Consider the following 23,219-nt stretch of genomic DNA (forward strand, 5'->3'; position numbering starts at 1 on the left):
GAATATATTATATTTGACACAATGTTGTCATATAAAAATAACACCGCTTTTAAGGGTGGTCTGGGATTAAAATTTATGTTTTTTTTTCACAGATTTTTAGTAAGTTTATATATATTTGAGAAAATTTAATAGTTATGAAATTCTAAAGTAGCTCTAAGGGTGCAAACGCCTTTTGTCAGTTTTTAGCATGAATAAAAGATAGTCAAATATTGTTAATAGTGGTAATATTTTATAGCATCTGGCAATCTAAGTGACAAATTATCAATAAAATCATTTATTCTGGAACTTAGTTTCTTTACTTACACCGGTACTGATTTCAGTACCGTATTCGTTAATATTTTTATTAACGAACTGCCAAACCGCATTTAACTTGAAATTCTTTTTCCATAACCATGGCACAAGCTTTGAAAAAATTAACAGTTCAGGCACTAAAACACAAATCTCCAGAGAGTGTTATTTATGGCACAAGGAGAGCTGCTAGGTAATGTACCGGCATTTTAAATTATAATTTACGTAATACACCTAAAACTTTTAGTTTTGCTATATTTTTAATTTAATTTAAAAATACTGATAAACCAATACTAAATCCTTTTAACATGATTCTGGCACTTAAATATACTAATAATAACTTGTTGTAAAACATGCTGTAATTTAAATATTTTGTCCACATCACCTAAAAAGTTTATATAAATTAATAAACTATATTTATTACAATGCTTGATTTTTTATATCTCATTGATGAATACGTGGTAATACCATAAATTTGTGTGAATTATTCTAAAGATAATTTATTTATAAATAGAAAATATTATTATACAGTCAGTTTTGGGGAAATGTGGAAATGGGACCTCCTGACGTCATTCTTGGAATAACTGAAGCTTACAAGAAAGACAATGATCCCAAGAAGGTCAACCTTGGTGTAGGTGCTTATAGAGATGATCAAGGCAAACCATTCATTTTGCCATCAGTTAGAAAGGTTAGTTTTATGTACAAATATTGTAAATAAAAATTTTTCTACTTTATTTATTGCACATAACCTTAAACGCCATTTTTCTATATGTTATTGAACCCTTGTCTTTTGCTAGTTTTTTGGAGTCAAATAACATGATTATCTGTTATTACATCTTTTGATAAGATAGCCAAGTTGTTTATCTTTATCAGGCTGAGAGTATTATCCATGGGAAAGGTTTAAACCATGAGTATGCACCTATTGGAGGAGAAGCCGCATATACTTCTGCTGTCGCCGAACTTGCCTTTGGTGAATGCAGTCAAGTCATCCAGAACAAAAGTAATGCTACTGTACAAGTAAGTTGTCGATATATTCTTAGATTTAATATTGTTTTTTAATAATATATTATGTAAGTGTTTAATATTATTCAATGAAGTAAATATAGATAAATTATAACTTCATACAAATTTAACATAAATAAATTTGGAATGTTGCCTATTATTTCAGTTTCAAATTATGTGAACATGCTGTATTGTTGAAATTTAATACACATCCTTGTTTTGTCTTAGTTCTTGTTTGACAAAGTAATGTAAATGTTAGCTTTCTAATAATATACACACATGTATACATATATATACACACACATATATATATATATGTGTTTTTATTTGTCAATATGTGTATAAATCTATATTATATTTGTGTAGACCCTATCTGGAACTGGTGCTTTACGTCTCGGTTTGGAGTTTGTTACCAAACATTATGCTAAAAACAAGGAGGTCTGGCTCTCCTCACCCACTTGGGGCAATCATCCACAAATCTGCAACACTCTCGGCCTCCCGCACAAGAAGTATCGTTACTTTGACAGCAAGACTAACGGATTCGATATTGAAGGAGCTTTGGAAGATATTTGTGTGAGTAAACAAGTTATAAGAATAGACTGACCTACATCAATACTATTTGCATTGGCTCTACAATGTATCTTGGTACATAAATAGTAAGGAATTATGATTTATGTAATGCCTCAGTATTACTGAATAAATTTTTTTTTTATTATTTTCATGAATTAGTAACTGTATCCTAGGCTGCTTGTTACTGAATATTAATAGTAGGCACAGAATTAATATCAACCTCCTTTGATATCATTTAATTTATTTGGTTGGCAACCACTGTTCTAAATTCAAAATTCACTGAAAAACAATCAATAGATAAACAGTTGAATTATTATAGTTTTAAAATTATTTATCCGTCCCTATCTCCTAGCAAATAAATAACAAACAATTGACATTATCTTATAAAATATTTTATGGAATGTAACATCACATAATGCGCGATAAAATCAACACGAGCCATACTCGTGACAGATAAGCCATGGCGACGGAAATGGCTGCACTAAGACAATGTCACGGCAAAACTTTTCAGATACTATAGATAAGGTCGGAAGAATATCTGCCTGACGTAAATAAAGGTCAAAAGGTCCCAAGAAATATGATCGTCAAAATAAGATCTGTTTTGTTTTTTTATTATTATAAGACATAACTTTTCAATATATTGCGCTAGTTACTTCATACTACAAAGTTCAAGGTTAAAACAGTGTTTAATATAAATAACCTTCAATAAACAAAACCATTGTTCCCGTAACGTACTATATATTTATAGTTTTCCACTCTTCGTAAAAAGTTCATTTATATGATTTTGAATAATTTCATATATTTCTAAATGTTTGAGTTATAAATAGTGATGTGCCGATTATCCGCAAATATCCGAGGGAACAAAAGACTCGGATATCGATCTTTTTTCTTATTTAGTCTCAATGTAAAAATAAAATTTTGAATTAAAAAAACACATGTCATGACACGTAGTGTCAAGTGTCATTAATTAATTTACGCAGAATGATTAGAATTCGTATCCGCAGATCTTTAACAAAAATCTATATTCGAAGCGATTTATTCTTAATTTGGATAATATGATTTTTTAGCGATCTTTCCCATCACTATGTTTGAATAATGATAAAGATATTATTTACGATCCACGCGCAGTTTATATCTGTTGTATTAATCGATAATATTATATATAATAATTTGTATTTGTACAGAAAATTCCTAAGGGTTCGATAATCTTACTGCACGCCTGCGCTCACAACCCCACCGGTGTTGACCCTAAACCTGAAGAATGGAAGCAACTATCCCAGGTGTGTGAATTAAAATGTATTGAACCTATAACTTTATTTTAATGTCAAATAATAAGATTTGTCGTTCATTATATTTCAGTTGTAGTGGATATAATATATATATAATATTGTATATATAATCTTTTACTTGTATATACCTCCAGGCTATAAAGGACCGCGAGTTATTCCCATTCTTCGACATGGCGTACCAGGGCTTCGCCACAGGCAGCGTAGACAACGACGCTTTCGCCCTGAGACAGTTCGCGGACGATGGACACCAGGTCATGTTGGCCCAGAGCTTCGCTAAGAACATGGGTCAGTACACACACACACACGCACACACATATATATATATATATATATATATATATATATCTCATAATTGGTACGGCAACAAATCACAACCAACCCGTTTCTAAATTCTCATATGGCTTTTATGAGTGACGTCATTTTAATAACAATTAACCTTTTTCCTAATTACGTGACTTCAGTGACCTTAATATCTCTAAACAGGCGTGTTGACGTTTGTTACATATCTCTAGTGGTGTGATGAAATGATTAACTGTACTAGCAATTTATTTTAATTTATTTAATTTATGAATATGAATAGAACAAAAAACATGTAATAACTTTATTATAACATCGTACCATTTAATGCATTGCGCACATTGTGATTGTGCACACTGTTCTAACAATTAGTGTGTGTAACCTTTGAACGACTGTTGTGTACTCAAGATGTGTTATGTACAACTACTGTGTACTCTATATCTGTACGACGTAGTAATAGATCAATTGATGTGAATACATATACGAATTAAAATTGAAACAGATAATATGAAATTTAGTTTTTAACCTATAATATATATTAACAATATAGAAAAATAATTTTATTCCTTCATATTTCGCTGTTAGCGAGTTCGATTCTTTCGAGTGAGGCGTTGTTTAAATATAGCCATATTAAAAGATAATCTTAATTTAACCTTGGACATAACTTTCCAGGTCTGTATGGAGAGCGTGTTGGCGCTTTGACCCTGCTGTGCGGTGACCAGGAGTCGGCGGCGAAGGTGATGTCTCAGCTGAAGATCATGATCCGCACCATGTACTCCAACCCACCACTATACGGCTCCCGGCTCGTAAAGGAGATACTCACCAACAACGAGCTCAAGCAACAATGGTTAATAAAATTATAACTATATTTACTACTATATTCATAGATTAAACTGCCGGTTTTAGATATTGTATTAAAGGTGGCTACTGAAGTTGTATATATATATATATACATTTTGTTTACCTTAACACTAACTAATTCAATGTTTATTATATATATATTTTAGGTTGGCAGACGTAAAACAGATGGCAGATCGCATCATATCGATGCGTACACAGCTCCGTTCAGGCATCGAGGGCGCTGGAAACAAACAGAAATGGAACCACATCACGGACCAGATTGGAATGTTCTGCTTCACCGGACTTAAACCAGACCAGGTGAGGTGGAACAGGGATGGTTATATAATAAGTATATACGACGTATTACATATATATAGGAGAATTAACTTGTCTCGAGGTCATGTCCATGTTATATCATAACACATTATTAAAATTAATTATCCACAAATATCTAAGTAACTAGCAATTTCATAAATACATATATATTTATGTCTATGAAGTTGGTTTTGATCTTAGATTTATCTTATTATTATCTTTTATTTGGATTTATCTTACTGCTTAGATGAAAAAGGATATGCTTTGTTATAAATGCAGTTTATTTTAAATTTTGAGTCTGAGGAGCCTAACCCTCGAGTAAACATTAAAACATGTCTTACGTAGGTTATTTCAACAACCTACTTAACATGCCGTAAGTTCAAGGAATCTCTGTAAAGTAATAGTTTGTTATAATAATACTACCCCAAGGGAGTATTTCTATATGAATGTACCAAATACCACCGAATATAGTTTTTATCTTATAAATCCTCGAAGATGAAAATATCAATGTTGCTTTAAAAAAACTAAAAAGGCTAAGTATTTATGATAATGCAAACTCGTAATAAAGCTATCACATATATTAACACTTGTGTCCTGATCGTTCAGGTGGCACGTCTCACCAAGGAATTCCACATCTACTTGACCAAGGACGGGCGTATCTCAGTCGCTGGCATTTCATCCAAGAACGTCAACTACGTGGCCGAAGCTATCCACAAGGTGACCTCTTAGACAAACGATTCACTGAAAATAGAATATTCATATACAATCGAGCAGAGCGATCATACAATGATTGGCTCTCTGCATTGAAATACTTTTGTATTAAATTTTAAACTAAGTTCTAAATTCCCACATATATTTTTAAATGTACCTAGAGACACAAATATAAAAATGTTATATCAAAGGTTTTTATTTTACAACCCCGAAGAAATGAAAGAATATAGTCAATTAACTGTTTATTTTAATATAAGTAAATAAAATAAACTTGATGCCAAAAACACAAATCTTATCAACGTATCTGCTATGATTCTAAAACGAAACTAAGGACAACGCAACGTATTTACAGCCGACGAAACGTAAATTATTCTAAATTTAAAATGATACAGATCGACCGTTGGGGCCGGTCTAGTAATATAAACGTTAAATTCATAGAAAGGGAAGGGGCGGCTTAACGTTTAGAAATTATAACAACCTTCATATCAACCTGCATCCACATACAAAACGTAACCAGTTTCACTTAGTTATTTTTATTAAATATGCACTTTTACAAGTAAAAATGTTTTTTTTTTTGATAAAATTATTATTATTATGATACAAATATTGTAACACATTCTCCATTTGACATTCATCAAAGACATTTCAATAAAAACGATTTATTTACAATTTTGTCATAACCTATTTTTTTTTCTTTACTATTTCCATGGCACTATTTCTTCAGAACGTAACAATTCACTGCGCCGCTTAACATCACACCCTGGGTACATATCATATCATATCATTTTATAATTGAAACAAAAAATTATTAGCGAGTTGGTGTTTTTTTAAATATTCAATGTGTATTTATTGAGCCTGGGAGAGATTATTTTTGTATCGTCAAAAGTAGAGATTTCTTTGTGGCTATATAAAGTGCTAATTTTAATACTGAAAATATTATTATTTTTTTTTATACACAGATCATAGTAAAATAACGTTTTTTCAAATAAAAATATGGAGAATATGTGTGCGGTTATTTAGTCGAAGCAACAACTCATTGACATTTTTTTATCTTTTTCCAGCTTTCTTTGTGAACCTCCCTTAACGTCACATATAAAAACTACACTATAATTATCTAATATAATGGGTAAAATCTGTAATATTTCGCTATAAGTGTACATGAGTATATATGTACTTAAAAATAAACTCATTTATTGCATGAATTCTATATCTATTCAACAATATATAATGCACCATTGTTATTATTACTAAAGAAATTTACAGACTGGCTGAAGATTGGTCTTAATAGATAGGCGATAAACTCAAACAAGATAAACATAAATATTGTCATGCCCTTACAACATACACGACTTGTGCGTCAGACACTGTCAGGGGACACTGATATATGTGGCTTGGATAGAGAAAATTAATATCCACATATATATTGAAGTTTACATACTGAATACTTTACATTGTATCAGTGCGAAGTTAATTAAATTAATAGTTGATATCATTACAATTGAATGAGTACTTTCTCGTATATATAAAATTTTTGTCATCCTAAAAAATCTGTTGCCTTTTAGTACTTGTGTACAAAAAAAATATATTTATTTTTTTTTTAATTTTCACGAAGGCAATATTTGTAAACTACCTTACAAGTAGGAATTAAAGTGTTGACAGATTTTTCTCTATTGGATCATAATTTAAATTTAAATGAAAAATTATTTGTTTTTAAATTATTGATTTTAACAAAATTGTCAAACTGAACTGATTTATTTTAATCGTATCATAAAATACTGATATTTTGCTATTTTCCTGAAAATTTCACAAAATAGTAACATAACTTTTACATTATAATAAATTTTGTTTAATGTATTCCAAACTGTTGAGCTTAAGTATTTTGCGTTTTCTATAAAAAAATTTGCGAAATTATTAAAAAAAATATATATATATATAATTTTATACACACATTTCGATATAATAATAAAATTCTGAGAAACATTTTCGCTTTGTTGAAAACCAATTCTTGATATGTGCATTTTGGTGTTTGGACTCGATAACGTTTGTAGACTATGTTTTAATATTAAAAAGAGTTTATATAAACAGGAAGTACGGACCGTACCTTCGTTTTATGAATTGGTTTATAACAAAGAACAGCATCCAACATCATATTGGGCATATATTTATAACACGAGAATTACCTCCAGGTTTGTACTTACATAGTATAAATAAATATCAGTTACAAAATAAAAATTAATATTAATCGTATCAAAAAAATATTCATATTAATTTTACGTTATTTGAGCAATGACGTTTTTAACGTTTTTTTTTTTTTTTTTTTTGTAACTAATATTTGTATATCCTAAATATCAATGCAGATGAAATCCTCTTGAAAAAATATGTCCTATTTTTATTTATATCGCCATACTTTATTATTTTTATCAAAAAGTACAAAAGATAATAATTTCGGAAACATTTAATACTTAAATGACATCCATCAACATTCATTTAACAAAAGACAACGGCAAGATTAAAAGAAAGCTGCTAAAAGTTCTCCATAAATATTATGTACAAGAAACATATTCAAAATAACTAAAATTTTCATCGAAACCTCAAACGAAATCTTGTTGATCCGTCCCAGCCTGGGCTTTCACCGTCGGAAATTTTAGCCTCTAACAATTTGTTATTTCACGGGGGGTAGTTGATGTGTAACGAGTGTCGCTCACTCAAAACTGATGCACTCACAATCCAATTTGCACATCGCGTCTAGCGTTCTCACAAATAGCACTGGTGAAGTTACATTCGTCAGAAGTCGTCGCTACTGATGCGGTTTGTGTAAAGGGGCGTGTCCGTCGCTCAGCAGGCGGGACAGGGACTCGGTCAGCTCGACTCGAGCCTCCTCGCCTTCTAGCAGACCCTCTTCTAGATACGAAAACGAATCTAGATTGATATCCGTCGTACTGATGGCCGTGCTATACACGTCTATTCTTTTCTGTTGCGATTTAGCTTCCGCTACTTTCTCGGATAACTTCGCGCGCGCTTTGGACAGGGCTTCCGACTCGCGCTCTTCCCGCCGGCACTTGGACTTTATGGCGAAGGACGAGTCGTTACTAGACGAACCGTCGTCTTGCAATTGACTAAGCAACGTGCGCGCCCGCGACAACGTTCCAAACCTCTCCGGACCCTCACCTGAAATATCCAAATAGGACATTTTAAATCAATATATATGAAATGAGGAGGTTAATGGTATGCGCCGATAGTTAAGAATATTATACACTCACCAGTGGGAGTCGCCGTCTGTATCCTCTCGGTCGGGAGCTGATCCTTTACTTTATGACCTTCCATAAATTCGTTTTCACTGTCGCTAGACATGCCAAGATCTAAATGTAAAGAGTTTAGTTTGTCGACGTCTTCCTTCGCTTTGTCCGCCACAGTCTCCAGCTCCATGTCCCAGACGGTCACGTTCGAGCCTTCCTTGTTATCTGAGTTTTTACTAAAATCTATTTTCTCTTTCCCTATCTTATCTATTATACCTAAACTCGTGTCTTCCATTCTTTCCATTTCCGTGAGACTGGTGGTGGAGTCTAGACTGCTAGTATTGCAGGTCTCTGCCGACATCGGATTCTCGAACAGCACCGGTGTCTCGGGCGTTATTTCCTGTACATCATTCTTAGCTTCCTGCTCGCTGATCGACGCCGGGTTCGTGCGGTTCTCTAGTATTTCCGACATGGTCGTCGTCCGCCCCGACTGTTCGTTGTTTAACTCTAGAACGATAACATTCCCCGATTTCGTATTTTCCGCCTGATCCGTCTTGGACGTCTGCAGCAGCTTATTAACGTTCTTCCCCATTATAATCTTGGACATGTCGTTACCATTTTTAGTGAAAGTGAGCGTTTTTCCTAAAGTAGATCCTTTTGACACAACTATTAGATTGCCTTTTGTATTCACAGGCCGCACTATGGGATTCGTTAGTTTTGTTGTCGAGATCGGCGGTAGACCTTTCACTGGTACTATATCCGCCATATTGGCAGTCTTTATCGGTTCTACACCTACTATTTTAGCGTTGGAAGGCAGCGTGTTCACTGTGGGCTTCGACATTGCAGTTGATGGAGGTGGTTTCGAACCTTGAACACTGATCTGCGAACTCACGGACACAACCTTCATACTCGTCGACACACCTTTTAGATGGAACAGACCTTCCTTAGCGGCTTTCGCCGGTAAAACGACCATTTTCTGTCCCGATTTAGGATTTAAAACGAAAGTTTTAGCCGAAACTTTTAAATCAGTCGCCGGGATGCCTTTCGGCGTGAACGCTTCACTAGTTTTTGATATGCTGTTTGTGCTACTGTGTATACTGTCTTTACAAGGCGTCGTCGTGGACGTGGATGTTATTAATATTTTTGAATTTTCAATGGACGATTTGGAAACTACGATCATTTTATCGGACTGTATGACTGGAACGTTCGGGGTCCTGGATTTCGGCAGCGAACTGACAACTTTGGTTGTCATCAGTTTCCCGGGAACGTTTTGTGTCTTCTGATTGTTCGGCGTCAACACGACCTGCCGATTGGGGAGGAGTTTGACCTCCTCGGGCGGTTTCTGTATGACTTTGAAGTCCGACATTTGTACTTTCTTATCGGCGGTGATGTCACCGCGCTTTTTGATGATCACCTGGTAGGGTTTGCCGCTGACCGTCTTCGGTATCGGTGTCGTGTGAGCCTGCAGGGGCGGGTCGTCCGGGTGGTTTTCGGACACTGATAGTTCGTGAGGCACTGTGGCTGGCTGGGTGAGGAGGTGCATCGTCGGCGAGTCCGTGATCATCCCCGGCGAAGACGATTTAGACTTCATCTCATCTATGTAGTCCGGCTTCGTTTTACCGCCGAGTATTGATTGTGCGTAACTCGCCTGGAAGGAGCCGGGCGGCCCCGAATAGTCTACTTGTTGATTGTACTGTTTGTTAGGAGAGAGAGGCATATCGCGAGCTTTCTTTTGCGCCTTAGTCAGAGTTTTACCCTGTTTATGTGCTCTGTGTTTGTGACCGCGCGGTGCGTGAGGCTGGTTTGATTTACTAGTCGATACTTTGCTAACTTGGTTATATGAATGTTTCGAATGACCTGACGCTTTACCTGAAATAAAAAATATTAATGTATTATTTTTGTGATTTTTTTTTTTTGAGATATATGGATATGTATCGAAACTCACTCGACGTTGGCTGTGAAAATCTTGAATAGACCTGTGATAAATTTAAATGTTTCTGATTTGTATTAACTTGTACATTTCTCATATTTTTATGTGGAGTTGAAGCTTCGTCTGGTAGCGCGGCACCTTCGGGCAATTTTCTTTTACGACAAATAAGTTCAGTTTCCCATATCTGTAAACATTTATTTTTTATCTGTTTTGATTATGGCAATAAATTTGATTGACTTTTCAATGTGACGACTAGGGCTCAGCTGTCACTGTCTGTCAAAAATTTTTAAACAACATTTTCTAACATTAAGGACAAAAATTCGATTCTTATGTTGAATGAATACCAAATATAAAATTTTGGTTGTGTATATGTTAATACTAAAATGTCATTAGGCGGGACATATCAAAAATTACAAACAATTGTGGAACAATCAAGTTGCCAATCATACCTTAGCTGTATGATCTTCAAGAGCGACAGGACAAGATGTTTCTTCCTCTATACATTGACTGTGATGATCACTATCATAGTCTGATGCATCATTAAGTTTTTCAGTCTCGATTCTTTTCCTGATGTCCTTGTTCTCTGCGGCAGCGGCCTCAGCAGCTCGGTCGGCGATTTCTGTGTACATTGTCTGTGGAACGCCGCGCGGCATTAGAGGCACGCGGCGCCGACCCTCGCTGATCCATCCCAAACCTGTGTTAGGACCCGCTAACCTATAATGATAATAATAGTCTCATCTAAGTTTAAATTCGTTAATGTTTAGTATATTTTATATTTTGTACAAAAACATTTTTCATTAAAAATTGTTAATAGTAGTTATTTGTATGGAAATATATATTTAATACACTTACAATTTTTTGTGTACAATATTAAAATATTTCAAACATATTTTAATTATTATATATTTTTTTAAATACACTTCACTAAAAACAAATTAAATTACTTTAAAATTAAGACACATGCAAAATGGTAAAATTATAAAATATGCAAAAAAAATATAAGAAAAAGTTTTTCCAACTAAAAACTTTTTAAATATTTTAATTTGACATAAATGTCACATAGGTTATCTGTCACTTCATAAATAATTAATTTGAAAATAAATCTTTATAAAATTAATAACAGTAGTATAAAATTTAATCACAAGTTGTCAAAAGGTATACTAGTATGGTGCCAAATATGTCAATTACTAGATTATATCTACAAGGCTCTGCCTGAGATAGTTGGAATATAAAAATAAAAATATCTTTTGTTTTAACTTCAATCCTATAAGAACAGTCTTGATTTGAGTGTTATCACACATAAGCAGCAATTAACATACATGTAGACCATTATGTTCTCAGCCATCTTTGACATATCCTTACATGTTTTAAAAATAAAACTTTATCCCAAAACAAAAACTTAATTTCAAACTTACTGTTCAGCAATAGTGGCTAGTAGCTCGTCATTAGACACGCGACGCGCCTCAGCGCTATGCCGATCATTGCTTATATGCAAAACGGCGCGTAGTTCCTCAAGCAACTTTTTTCTGTTGTCTTCTAATGCCCCTTGTGCTCTGAATACACTTATCATATTCGAGTAGGCTTCCAATTCTATAAGCAAACGAATATTGCATCAAAAAGATTCACATTAACAGAAACTATACACAATAAAACAAGTCGAATCACTGAGAGCATTGTGGAAGAAAACCATAGGAGGGAAAACGAATGCCATTTATAAAACTAAATATATACCAAGTCTTCTTAGCGTTCGACGACATTCGTCGCGTGTCATATTAAGAAGCATAGGCCACATGTTTAATTTGCTACATTAAACACCTTTAAATTACTATTTAACTATATGATTTTAAACATATTTTATTAAAATACTCTACTGGCAAATATCCATACTGTTTACTTCAAACGACAATTCGTTCATTTTGACATTTCTAGTAGGGATGCGAAATAATAACGGATAGCTTGTATTGCCTATGAATTTAGAGTTACCACAACTTTTCAATATTTGTCTATAAATATAAAGTTTATTTAAAATATTGTACGGTTTATTATATAGCAGATGCCTATTTTAAATTAACAATTAACAATTTATGCTTCCCTACAAATAAAAACTGTTATATTATAAGTTATATTATATTCCATCCAAATTATTTTTTATTGAATAGTACGTTATTTAAAATGAATTGATTTAAATGCCTTGTTTTTATTTATCACTACCAAAGAATATAATATTTAAAAAAATAGACAGTTTATATAAACCATTTTTTAGTTTTGTAAGCGGTTAACATATCTTATAGACATTTGGAATTTCAGGAGTATGACATGAGCTTTGACTTCACTATTTCTAAAGAGTGATTAGCATACTGAAACAAAAACTCTTAAATGAATACAATATAATATTTCTTATTATTTAAAAAGGAATTTGAATACTTCTAAATGATGTATGTAAATTAATATTAATAACAAAATAAGGTGGTAACGACATAATGCATCTTTTCAAGTAGTCTGTGGCTTGAGAAGCGACCTGATCGGCCTGTCACTTGTTATGTGCTGCGTGCCTTGTCTATGGTTACTTGACCAGTAAATCGTAACGTATCTGTTTTGAATTCAATGTAAACAAAACCTACAACTTCTTATTTTTTATGATTTTCTATCATTAAGGGTTCAAAATGACGGATGTCGAAGAGATTATAGATTATATAAAATCTTTGAAGAAAGGATTCGATAAAGAATTATTTCAAAGCAAGATCGACGAGTTGGGTTCAATTGTAGAAAATACTGGTTTGAAATACGAGGACTTCCACACTTTGTTTAAAGTTTGGCTAAATTTAAACATACGTAAGTTGGTTATTTATTTTGAATAATTTATTGAAAGACAAAAATATTTTTAAGTTATACTTGAATGTTTTAAATTTACATTTTTATTATATATTATTATATGTTGTAGCAATCACGAAATGGGTGAGTTTTGGAACTTGCTTGGTGCCCCAAGAAAAAGTAAACCAAAATACAGTAGAATATTCATTACGATGGATATTAGCGAATTACGAAAACCAGAACAATTTCTCTAGAATTGGCTTTCTTCTTGATTGGCTGACTGGTATGCACTTAAACTTTAAATAAAATATTATTTTCAAAATTGTCTTGATAATGGAAGATGTTGTAAGATTTATAGATCATTGTAAACACTATGGCAGACTTTAGTTTCATTTCATTCAATTTCAGCTGCTATGGACAGTGACTCTATTGATATGAATGCCTTGGACATGGGATATGAATTGTTCTACATTATGTTAACATATGAAATGCTAGTGAGTTTCTTTGACTAAGTAAACTATATGTTATATTGAATTACACTGTTTTATATTGAAAGACTTAATTTCTTAAATAACTGTTACAATGAGGCTTAATTTTTCTCAGACTGGACATGCTATGAAGCTTGTATATACATTGACTAAACCAGCCGATGTGACGAGAGGAAGAGTTCTGGAGTTAATAGAATATGCCAAGAAAAGGGAAGCTAAGAAGGTAGCATATAGTTTAAAATTCCATATCTTCATTTCACTTAACAAAGAACAAATCTATCATCCTAAGCAATATTTAATAGATGTAACTTTAAAAATTATTATGAAAATTTATTGTATATTTAAATAATTTTGATGCACTTTCATTGTTTGTGACAGAATATGATAGAAATTAAAACATTTAAGTGAGGTGCACATATATAAAGTATGTTAAGGATAATGATATAGTTATAATATTCATTTTAGAATATGTATCGACAAATCCAAGTGCTCCTGGGTCTGTTTAAGTCATTCAAACCCGAGTGTGTCCCCGAGGATGTGCCATGTGTTTCAATATACACCGCATTCAAAAAGATTAATGTGGTATTAATGACAAGATTTAAGAATAGCCAGGTAAATTTTATGGCTTATTATTTCTTTTATCAACTATTGTATGGTTTTATGATTTTTTTATTTTTATTTTTATTAATTCCAGAGCAAGAGGCATGTTACAAACGAGGAAACATTCCGATTATTCTGGGTTAATCCTTTAAATGTGAGTGGTCAATTAATTTTATTTTCCAGCTATTAATTATTATATCTTAAAAATATAACACAATGCATGTTTCGTATTATTTCAGGAAATTTCTAGAAACAAAAAAGCTGACCCGCTGATACCAAACATGGAGTTTGCTAATATCGGATCGAAACAGTACAAAAATGATGGGCTGAAGAACTACTTGGATTTCTCTGAGTGTGTATAAATCTTTAACATTATGACCTTTTGTTTAATTAAGACAATACAGAACTCATTCAAAAATAACTTTAACGGCATGTTCTGATGAACTAATTTCTTTGTATCGATCAATTCTATCATATTTGAAAATTGCTTCTTTAAGAGAGTGTGATGCTTTTTATATTAAAAATCATATATATATGTAGGTTTAGGAAAAATGTCCTAACTTTTTATTTGTATATAAGCCACCTTTCTATAGCTAGTGGACAGTCTTAAATTGTAGAAGTTATGTGATATATGAAATAACTTAAAAAATGAAAAAGCAGAGCCAAAAAATTTGTACTATACGAGAAAAAATATATATATTCCTTTGTTAATTTTCACCCAAATACAGTCAGTATTCTTAATAGTAGTTTTTATATATATACACGTACATATATTATATGATGGGTACTTTTGTGTTTCAGTCCAGTGTCCCTACTCCAGTACAGTAGTCAACACGTGTTGTCTCGGCCGGCGCGGCTGCGAGCCTTGCTCTGCAACCCGGCGGGACTCGCGCTGCTCGCGACACATAAACACGATCACGCCTTCCTCTCACACGACCTGCAACATTTACTGGATGGATGTAAGGTTTCCAAACAAACAATTTGCCTTAGTCATACTAAAAATATGTATATGACTTTATTATTATATTACTGTATATTTATAAAATATATTTCTTATTCATTAATTATTAAATAAATCAATTTATTTGTCACCTGGTGTGAAAAGTGTTTGAGCCTTGATTCAAATTCATGAAATATGTCCGCGAGCACCCCTTTATATATTTTCTTCTCGAGATTAAGTATTTTGGCTAGTGTGTGCTGTTCATTATTCTATGTCTACATTTTCTCAATGTTTAAATTTGGTTTTCAGCAAATGTGGTCACGAACAGATGAGATGAAAGTGTTTCAAACGTCGATAACATGTAGATATAGAGTAATTCAAACATGTGTGCTGTCCGAGAAACTTGGTTGCATTATAATGTAATATTAGTGTTTTAGTTATAGAAAGTTAATGTCCCTCGCCTGACCTGACTTGAATAATGTTCTATTCTGTTCCTAGGTTTTCTAGAACAATCTCCTCATAGTTACATTGAAAAGCAGGATCTATTACATCGGCTGGCCCTCTTCCAGTCCACTGTAATGCAAGGAGTTCCTGTAGTGACACGTTTTTTGGCACAGTACTTGCCGTTTTGGAATGAAAAAGACTATTTTTCTGAGGTGAGCGATATTCGTCATATATAATCATATAGAAATTTTGTGAAAAACATTTTATATATAATAGAATACTGAATATTTTTTTCCAGATAATGGAACTTATACAATGGCTGAATGTGGACGGTTTTGAGGATATATGCATCATTTTAGATTCGCTGTCCAAAATATATCAACGCGCGCAGCCGCTGGAGCAATGCGCTATCAGCAACAGTCTGAATAACATGTTCTGCAACCTCGTGAGTATTTAGTGAGGCGGGTTATATTGTTACAAAAAGAAAATCAAGACCAAACGGTTGTCCGTGCTTCTTGCTAGCAACTCATCAGTCCTAACTAGGTTCATTGTTAAGTTTAGTACAAAAAATTTCAAGCAGATCATTTTGTGAAGCTTCCTTTTTGGCACTCGTGGTGAAGAACGAAGAGAAACAATAACAGGTTACTAGCGCTGCGTCACAAACACATTCGAGTTTCACTGTGCGCCAGTCGTCGCGGGCTGACCGCTTAATCTGCTTACTACTGCTCAAAGTACTACAACTACTCAGAACGAAACTATTACTGAACTATAAATTGACAAAAAAAAATATATAAAAATGTTTAATGAATTTCCTACTAATCAACTAAGTTTACTTAAATCTTTCTTGTTGTGACATTCTCATAGACACTGTATCGTAGTGTATTTTGTATAGATCCTTCAGGAACCTAATGTAGGATTTTGTGAATTTTTTTATCTATGTTCTAATTCAAGAACTTTATAATACAAGTATAGAGACTACAGTAGCTACCTCAGCAATATTTTAATTTTCAAATTAAAATCATTTTCTTTCTATGTTACTAAACTTTCTATTCATATAAGTCACGGTCATAGGTCCACCAAATGCCTCCAAGAGATGCCACACTGGCTGGGTACAAACTATTATCTTATAAGTTAAAAATAAAAATCTCTTCACTATATGTTTATTTTTCTTAAATTTTCCAACTTCCATTAAAATCACATACCTAAATATTTATAAAGGCTTAATACTTTTAATATCCGTGTGTCAAATGTAATTCCACAGGTCTTCTCAAGCTCGAGGTCTACCCACCATTTCCTCGACCTGCACCCCAGTGAAGAAATGTTCGCAGAGACGATATACATGGCGGCGTCAAAGATTAACGATATGTGTGACAAAGCCCTGCAAGTGGCCCCGGGTACTCACTCATTAATATTTAGCTAGTTATTTCAATAAATTTTTCTTTGATATATCAATATATGACGAGATCCAGGATTTTGGCGAGCATTCATTGAAATGGAACTAATATTTTTCTGACCACTGCGTGTGTTTTATTATCTTTAACTCCATACTGCTGACATTTCGGTTACTTTGCAGCCGCGACCACGGGCAGACGAGAAGTGTTATAATAGGAATGATAAGACGCGTAGCGATGCGAACGATATTAGTTTCATTTATTAGTATGTGGTCGAAAAAAAGGGTTTTATGTAAGTTATCATGTGTCGTATATTGTATACCTTGAGTATGGGGCTGCCATAAATTTAAAAAGAGAGGTTTTTGTTTAATACACAGATTTCTATGAGTTGGACATATGACGATAAATTTGTAGCTTTTATATGAAGTTGGTGTGAGATTTATGAAAAACTAGGTACCAGCCCCGGCTTCGCACGGGCTCTTTACAAAAAATATTATATAGCCTATTTAATTTTGATAATTATTAAACTTATATTATGATAACTTTCAAATGGTACGCCCGATTTAAATGATTTAAAAAGTAATTTACTGATACTGATGTGGGCTTGAAAACGAAGTAATTTATTTTGATAAGATTTTAAACCGTATTTATGTAAATAGCTTTCCAATAAACGCTTTAGGAATGGAAATTTTTAAAAGTTGTAATATGGTTATAGTATGATATCCTTAAGGTGTAGACATGTGGGACTGCGGACTTTTCTGTAGACTTGTATAAGATACACAATTCCACCATACATTGTTTTTTAAATCTCAAAGGGTCTAGGCAGCGTTTTCGTTATAAGCTGACAGACGGCTCATTTTTTCTCGACATCTCCAACAAATATTAATAAATACAAAAACCTAACAAATTAAATACTAAAACCTTTCTCGAGAATCACAATAGTTTTTAGCAATAGTTAATATAATAAGTAAAATAGCCATTGTTTTTCTGTTTATTGCGAACAAACAGATGCGGCGGGGTACTTTATTTTATAATATGTATAGATAAATAACTAAACTTTAATGTAAACGTGTTTTATATCCCAGGTGATCTGAGAGTCGTGTCCAGCGCTGTTTTAGGCTGCGAGAGGCGAACTCGCGCCGTGGCCAGTATTTCTGGTGATTGTCCTGTTACCTGTCCGCCGCCATCCCTGCTGGGCCTCTCTCTACCGCTGCTGGACAACTCCGCGGCGGCTCTAGATAATGTGGCCGCGATTATTATGATGTGAGTCAACCATATTAATAGCAACCGTGCAGTAGCCGGTACATTCTCTTGTCAGCTATGAGCCATCGTTACTAGACCTGTCTCTATGTGTACCGGATACATTTACGGCAGCTCTAGATAAACCGGCGGTCATTATGTCGAGTTGATTTAAATATGACGTCATCAAATTCATTATTGAACAGAAGTATTGTTTACGAGCGCCAGAGGAATTTAATTTACTCGACATTGAGCTGATCGACAGAATGCCTTTCGTTAAACGTTTTCCTGAGAAGAATTATGCTATTTAATAAAAAAAAAACTATAAGATAACAAATAACACGCTTTTTAGATATGATTTTGTCGATTCGCGCTAAACGCCGCGTGTAGTGCAGGTCAGCAGCCAGTAGCTTCGAGCAGCTATCTATTTATCACGTTACGTACATGGCTGAACTCGCAGACATATCATTGAGCATCTCTCGAAACATCAACTCCTAAATTTAATGTGTGTTTGTGGAGCCACTTGTAATTTTCATGATATTCAGGAATAAATACTGCAATAAAAGACTCGGTAACACTCTTAAAGATAATCATCAAAAAGTTGCCTCAATTAATTCATCTTTCATAGTTTTGTTTCTAAAATCGTAATATTCGATAGGAATTCTATGCAGATATTTAAAAACGACCGCTCGTTTGTAAACAAAAATTAAATCATTTGCCAAGCGTGCTTCAAAGTAATTTTAAGTATTCTGATATCTTTTTAAATAATCACAATAACTAATAAGCAATCGGGTGTTGTTCAGCGATTTCTTTAAAGAAGAATATAAATTCACTAACATGAAATCATTTTACTAAACAATCAGTTGAGAAAGCACTTTGATAATGGTACAAGAATATTATTACGTGGAGCGAACTTTGTAAAGCGGATGAAGGTGGAATTTAGCTCACAGAGTGTATGGAGAGGGGATGCATCAAGACCACCATTACATGACACGTATGAGACATGCGTTAGGTTATTTTAAATTTACATCACACGCGTCGCCATCGCTATGACTTGCCTGTAACGGAAGATTCCTGAACGTGTGCACGGTTACTTAATTTTTTTTTTATTGATAATGAGTTCGAAATTTGATATTTTAGGGTTGAACCTCAGATTTTTCTGTTCAATACACATTACACGTAAAAATCGATTGCTGTATTTTTGAAGGAGAATAATAAACAAAAATTATATTACTATCAAAACGCTAAACAAATCTCTGACACGTGATGAAGTGAAATAATTTAATTGAACTTATTTTATTTCATAATCTTTTAAATAATGTTAATGAAATCTGTCTAGTAATAATTTATTTCACTTTTCAATTAAGTCATACACCTTATTGGTTCATTACAATATTTTCTTCGATTAATTTTAATATTTGCACGTTACGGGCTTGAACGAAACGACTGAGACACCATACATTTGAATCCGGATTAATAGTGACATAAACTCCTTTGAAAAACGGACGCTAAGTCATAAGAAGCCTATTCTATTTACTAATATCACGCCCTCTTTAATGAAAATTTTCCATACCCTACTCAACATACAGGGTGTTCACAGTTGTATTTATAAAATTTATTTATTATTTGAATATCCCTATATATATATTTATAATCGATATAATGCCCTATAACGTTTTATTCTATCCATCAGGTACAAGAAGATTTTCTCGAGCATGAAATCAAGAGCCGGACATATTTCCCAGCGTTACAAAGAGCACATGCATCTATTGAAACTGTACACAGCTGACTTCGTGAGCTGTTTCTACGAGCAATTCCTCAGTAATCGCAATAAAGGAATAATTTTCAGTCGACTGCACCCGCAGTTGGTGAACAAGTTGATAGACAGGCTGCCCGGCGCGGAGTCCCAGTTGAGTGTGCGGAACCATTTGGCGCTAGCGCCGTACACGTACGTGCAATTAGAGGCCATAGACCACAGAGAGGCGGATAATAGACTATGGTTCGATGCAGTCGTGGCCCAGGAGTTCGGGAGCTTGAGCCAGTTCATCATGAAGGCTATGCCAGAGATGCGTTGATATACAATAATATCTCTGATCGTCTAGTGAAGCTAGTTGCATTTTGATATATAAACTTTAATACTGAATCTTAAATAATCTTAAATTATGTGACGCTATTGTGATGCTGTGTAATTTTTAATATATACATATATATATATATATATATATATATATATATATATATATATATATACACACATATATATATATATTTGTGATATGAATAATGGTTTTATTAAACGACATCGTTTGATGATGACTTTAATTGAGTTTTATTTGTCTCTTCATATAAGTCACTATTTATTTTTACCGGCATTTTTTCGAGGACCTTATGCAGCACAGACCAATTTAAAAACTTCCCAGTTTAAACAGTTTAACTAATTTCAGTTATTTATCATTGATTGATTTTAATTAATGATGCTTGTGTTAAGTATTTAGCTATTTTACTGCGCCGGTTCGGGCAACAACTGCACAACGTATAGGTTTAAAGATTTTCGATTTTATCCATTTAAATGATACTAAGGTTTTCGGATTACTAGGCTTTCTTTTTTAATATTTTGCAAATACATAATCTCGACGTCTCGGTTCCTTCACAGCGACCGTGATCATTGCCAGACGAGATGAATGTTGTTTGTTTCTACTGACACGTATATAGTCTTATAATAGGATTAGACATATTAAAGCGTGTTCAACAAAATACGAAAATAAATGATATCCCTACCATTTCGATCAAATCTCATTCTCGTAAAACATATATGAAAATTTTAATATTGCTAATGCAAAAGAGATGTGTTTGAAGAAATAAAATTTTCGTCATAACCTACAAGTACATGACAAGTTAGAGTAAAGTTTTGATTCAATTGCTTCCAATTCTGAACTATGTCCAAACTAAATCGACAACTGAAGTTACTAACTATACTCGTGTGGCTGAGTACGAACTAGCTTTCGCCCGCAACTTCACCCGTGTGGACTCCGGAATTGGCTGGAGAGAGAATCGAATATTGTGCAGTTAAAATATATGTTTAGGGTAACCATGTTGCAGTGTCATCTATAGTGTTACGTGAATTCTTGCGAAATACAAATTACGTGCCGTTTTCTGTTTAACTATGTGGAGATTCGGAATGAATTACGCACTTTATATTATTGTGAGAAGCTATATAATTCTAAAATGTCATTAAAATCGGTCCAGAAGGCTTAGCTTTAGGGCAGTAACTTAATATATACACAAATTTATTGTCAATAAGATTACTAGGATGAAGGATAAAATATCAATACTTACATACTTCACCTCCGTATAGTTCCCTATACAGGAGCGATAACTCCCAAAAAGAAATTTATAATCCGGAAAATTAATTTAATTACCACCCGTGTCCAACCATCGTTCAAATTTCAATTTGGGTCGAAGTAAAAGAAAACGAGAAATCAAAAACAGTTCTAGTGCTCCGGTCCCCATTGATTACAGTTCAAAAAAGCACTCCCGGTTCCCATCTCCACCCCCGTTTGATTGTGAGCGCAAATTAATACAATGTACCTACAATATTCAATGATGTACTACATACCTGTCCCCGTGTTGATCTCGACCGGCCCAGGGTGGCTAACCGTTACTCATTGTACCACTTTTATTTAGTTTATTTTAAACAATACAAACATGAATGAAATTAATGTACACTCTATTCCTAGTCCCGTTCGATATTATGTCGAATGGTACAGAAATTATCACAGCATATCTTTCCTTTTATTTTATCATCATTGAACATTAAAAAGGGTAGGTGACGAGCATATGTTAGAATTCTTATTGCTTGAACAATCTCACGAAGCATAATTCGCTTTTCCGTTTCTTCTATTATTTCTGATGCTCGTTTATTTTTCGTGGTCTGCGGCAGCATAAATTATGGACACAGTGGTGAGTGCCACGGCGCAGGGTGTCGGGCCGCCTCCCCACGATGAGAAATGTTTGAGGGACTTTTGTACCCTTATGCCCCTTTTTGTGAGCGACAAGGATATTGTGTTAATCGGGACCGATGATGCTTTGGAAATTTCGTAAAAGTGCTTCATAAAAATAATATTTACGTGTCTCGCTTTGATGTTACGTGTCTGGCTTTGATTGTAAATCGAATTACCCTTCAAATATTATGTTTTTTAACTGTTTATTATAAGGTTAAAAGTCATTGTGGCAACTTCTTTTCTTCCTTGTATATAATTGGGTGTGATATATAAATAAAGTTAATTAGTAGATATAAGTAATATTTTTAAACAGCTACTCTGGTCCTTTTTTTCAAATCAATTAGTTATTCGGGTATTTCATGACGAGAAAATAAATAATAATCATTGTATTCAGCATCTAAAACAATAAGGTTATTCTGTAAGAGACGTTCAAAAACAGAAATAAAATTTTATTACGTCATAAGTGTAATCTGTGCCTGGCGGCTCCTGCAAATAGTGGGTAAAAATATGCGTAACAATTGATAGGGGAAATATACGAAGGACAAAGTAGTTCATATCTGAAACCCTTTGTTCCCCTACGCTTTTATCCCTACTCAGAAATCGCTCCGTGAGTTGTATTTTTGATGCGAGGTACCCTACTGGTCTGGTTTCAGCCAAATTATGCTAAAGGGTGAAGTGTGGTAGCTTTTTATTTTTTGCTCCGAAGTGAAGTGAGATATTAGATGATATAAATCTTTTAAGGTATATTTGCCTTGACTTCTAGCGGTTTGTTTTCACAATTTTAAAATTATCTATGTGATTTTGGAAATATATACACACATTTCTAG

At 33.6% G+C, this 23,219-nt stretch overlaps 3 protein-coding genes across 4 annotated transcripts; 2 read left to right on the forward strand and 1 right to left on the reverse strand.

The window, feature by feature from the left end:
- Positions 1–274: 274 nt before the first annotated feature.
- LOC116779606 (aspartate aminotransferase, mitochondrial) lies at positions 275–5,502 on the forward strand. The gene is made up of 9 exons (XM_061521121.1): positions 275–481; positions 820–976; positions 1,162–1,305; positions 1,657–1,863; positions 3,045–3,140; positions 3,284–3,434; positions 4,119–4,293; positions 4,454–4,604; positions 5,208–5,502. Exons 1-9 carry the CDS (start codon positions 393–395, stop codon positions 5,328–5,330), a joined length of 1,293 nt encoding a protein of 430 aa, XP_061377105.1. The 5' UTR covers positions 275–392; the 3' UTR covers positions 5,331–5,502.
- A 39-nt stretch (positions 5,503–5,541) lies between these two features.
- Positions 5,542–12,393, reverse strand: LOC116779636 (BRCA2-interacting transcriptional repressor EMSY). Its single transcript, XM_061521071.1, has 6 exons — positions 12,210–12,393; positions 11,894–12,068; positions 10,928–11,192; positions 10,494–10,662; positions 8,573–10,417; positions 5,542–8,480 (listed from the first exon to the last, which is right to left on the reverse strand). Exons 1-6 carry the CDS (start codon positions 12,268–12,270, stop codon positions 8,110–8,112), a joined length of 2,886 nt encoding a protein of 961 aa, XP_061377055.1. The 5' UTR covers positions 12,271–12,393; the 3' UTR covers positions 5,542–8,109.
- Positions 12,394–12,965: 572 nt separating this feature from the next.
- Positions 12,966–20,600, forward strand: LOC116765275 (centromere protein I-like). Of its 2 annotated transcripts, none has more exons than XM_061522756.1 (14): positions 12,966–13,059; positions 13,134–13,310; positions 13,420–13,572; positions 13,698–13,783; positions 13,893–14,000; positions 14,243–14,389; positions 14,472–14,531; positions 14,617–14,729; positions 15,179–15,336; positions 15,816–15,973; positions 16,060–16,206; positions 17,023–17,155; positions 18,238–18,415; positions 20,085–20,600. In XM_061522756.1, the coding sequence occupies exons 2-14, from the start codon at positions 13,142–13,144 to the stop codon at positions 20,464–20,466; spliced, it is 1,992 nt and encodes a 663-aa protein (XP_061378740.1). In that variant the 5' UTR covers positions 12,966–13,059; positions 13,134–13,141; the 3' UTR covers positions 20,467–20,600. The 2 variants fall into 2 exon arrangements, with proteins under 2 accessions (XP_061378740.1, XP_061378744.1); XM_061522760.1 differs by having other exon boundaries at positions 13,008–13,052.
- Positions 20,601–23,219: the final 2,619 nt, after the last annotated feature.

Source organism: Danaus plexippus, chromosome 2 (assembly GCF_018135715.1).
Source record: "Danaus plexippus chromosome 2, MEX_DaPlex, whole genome shotgun sequence".
Taxonomy (NCBI): domain Eukaryota; kingdom Metazoa; phylum Arthropoda; class Insecta; order Lepidoptera; family Nymphalidae; genus Danaus; species Danaus plexippus.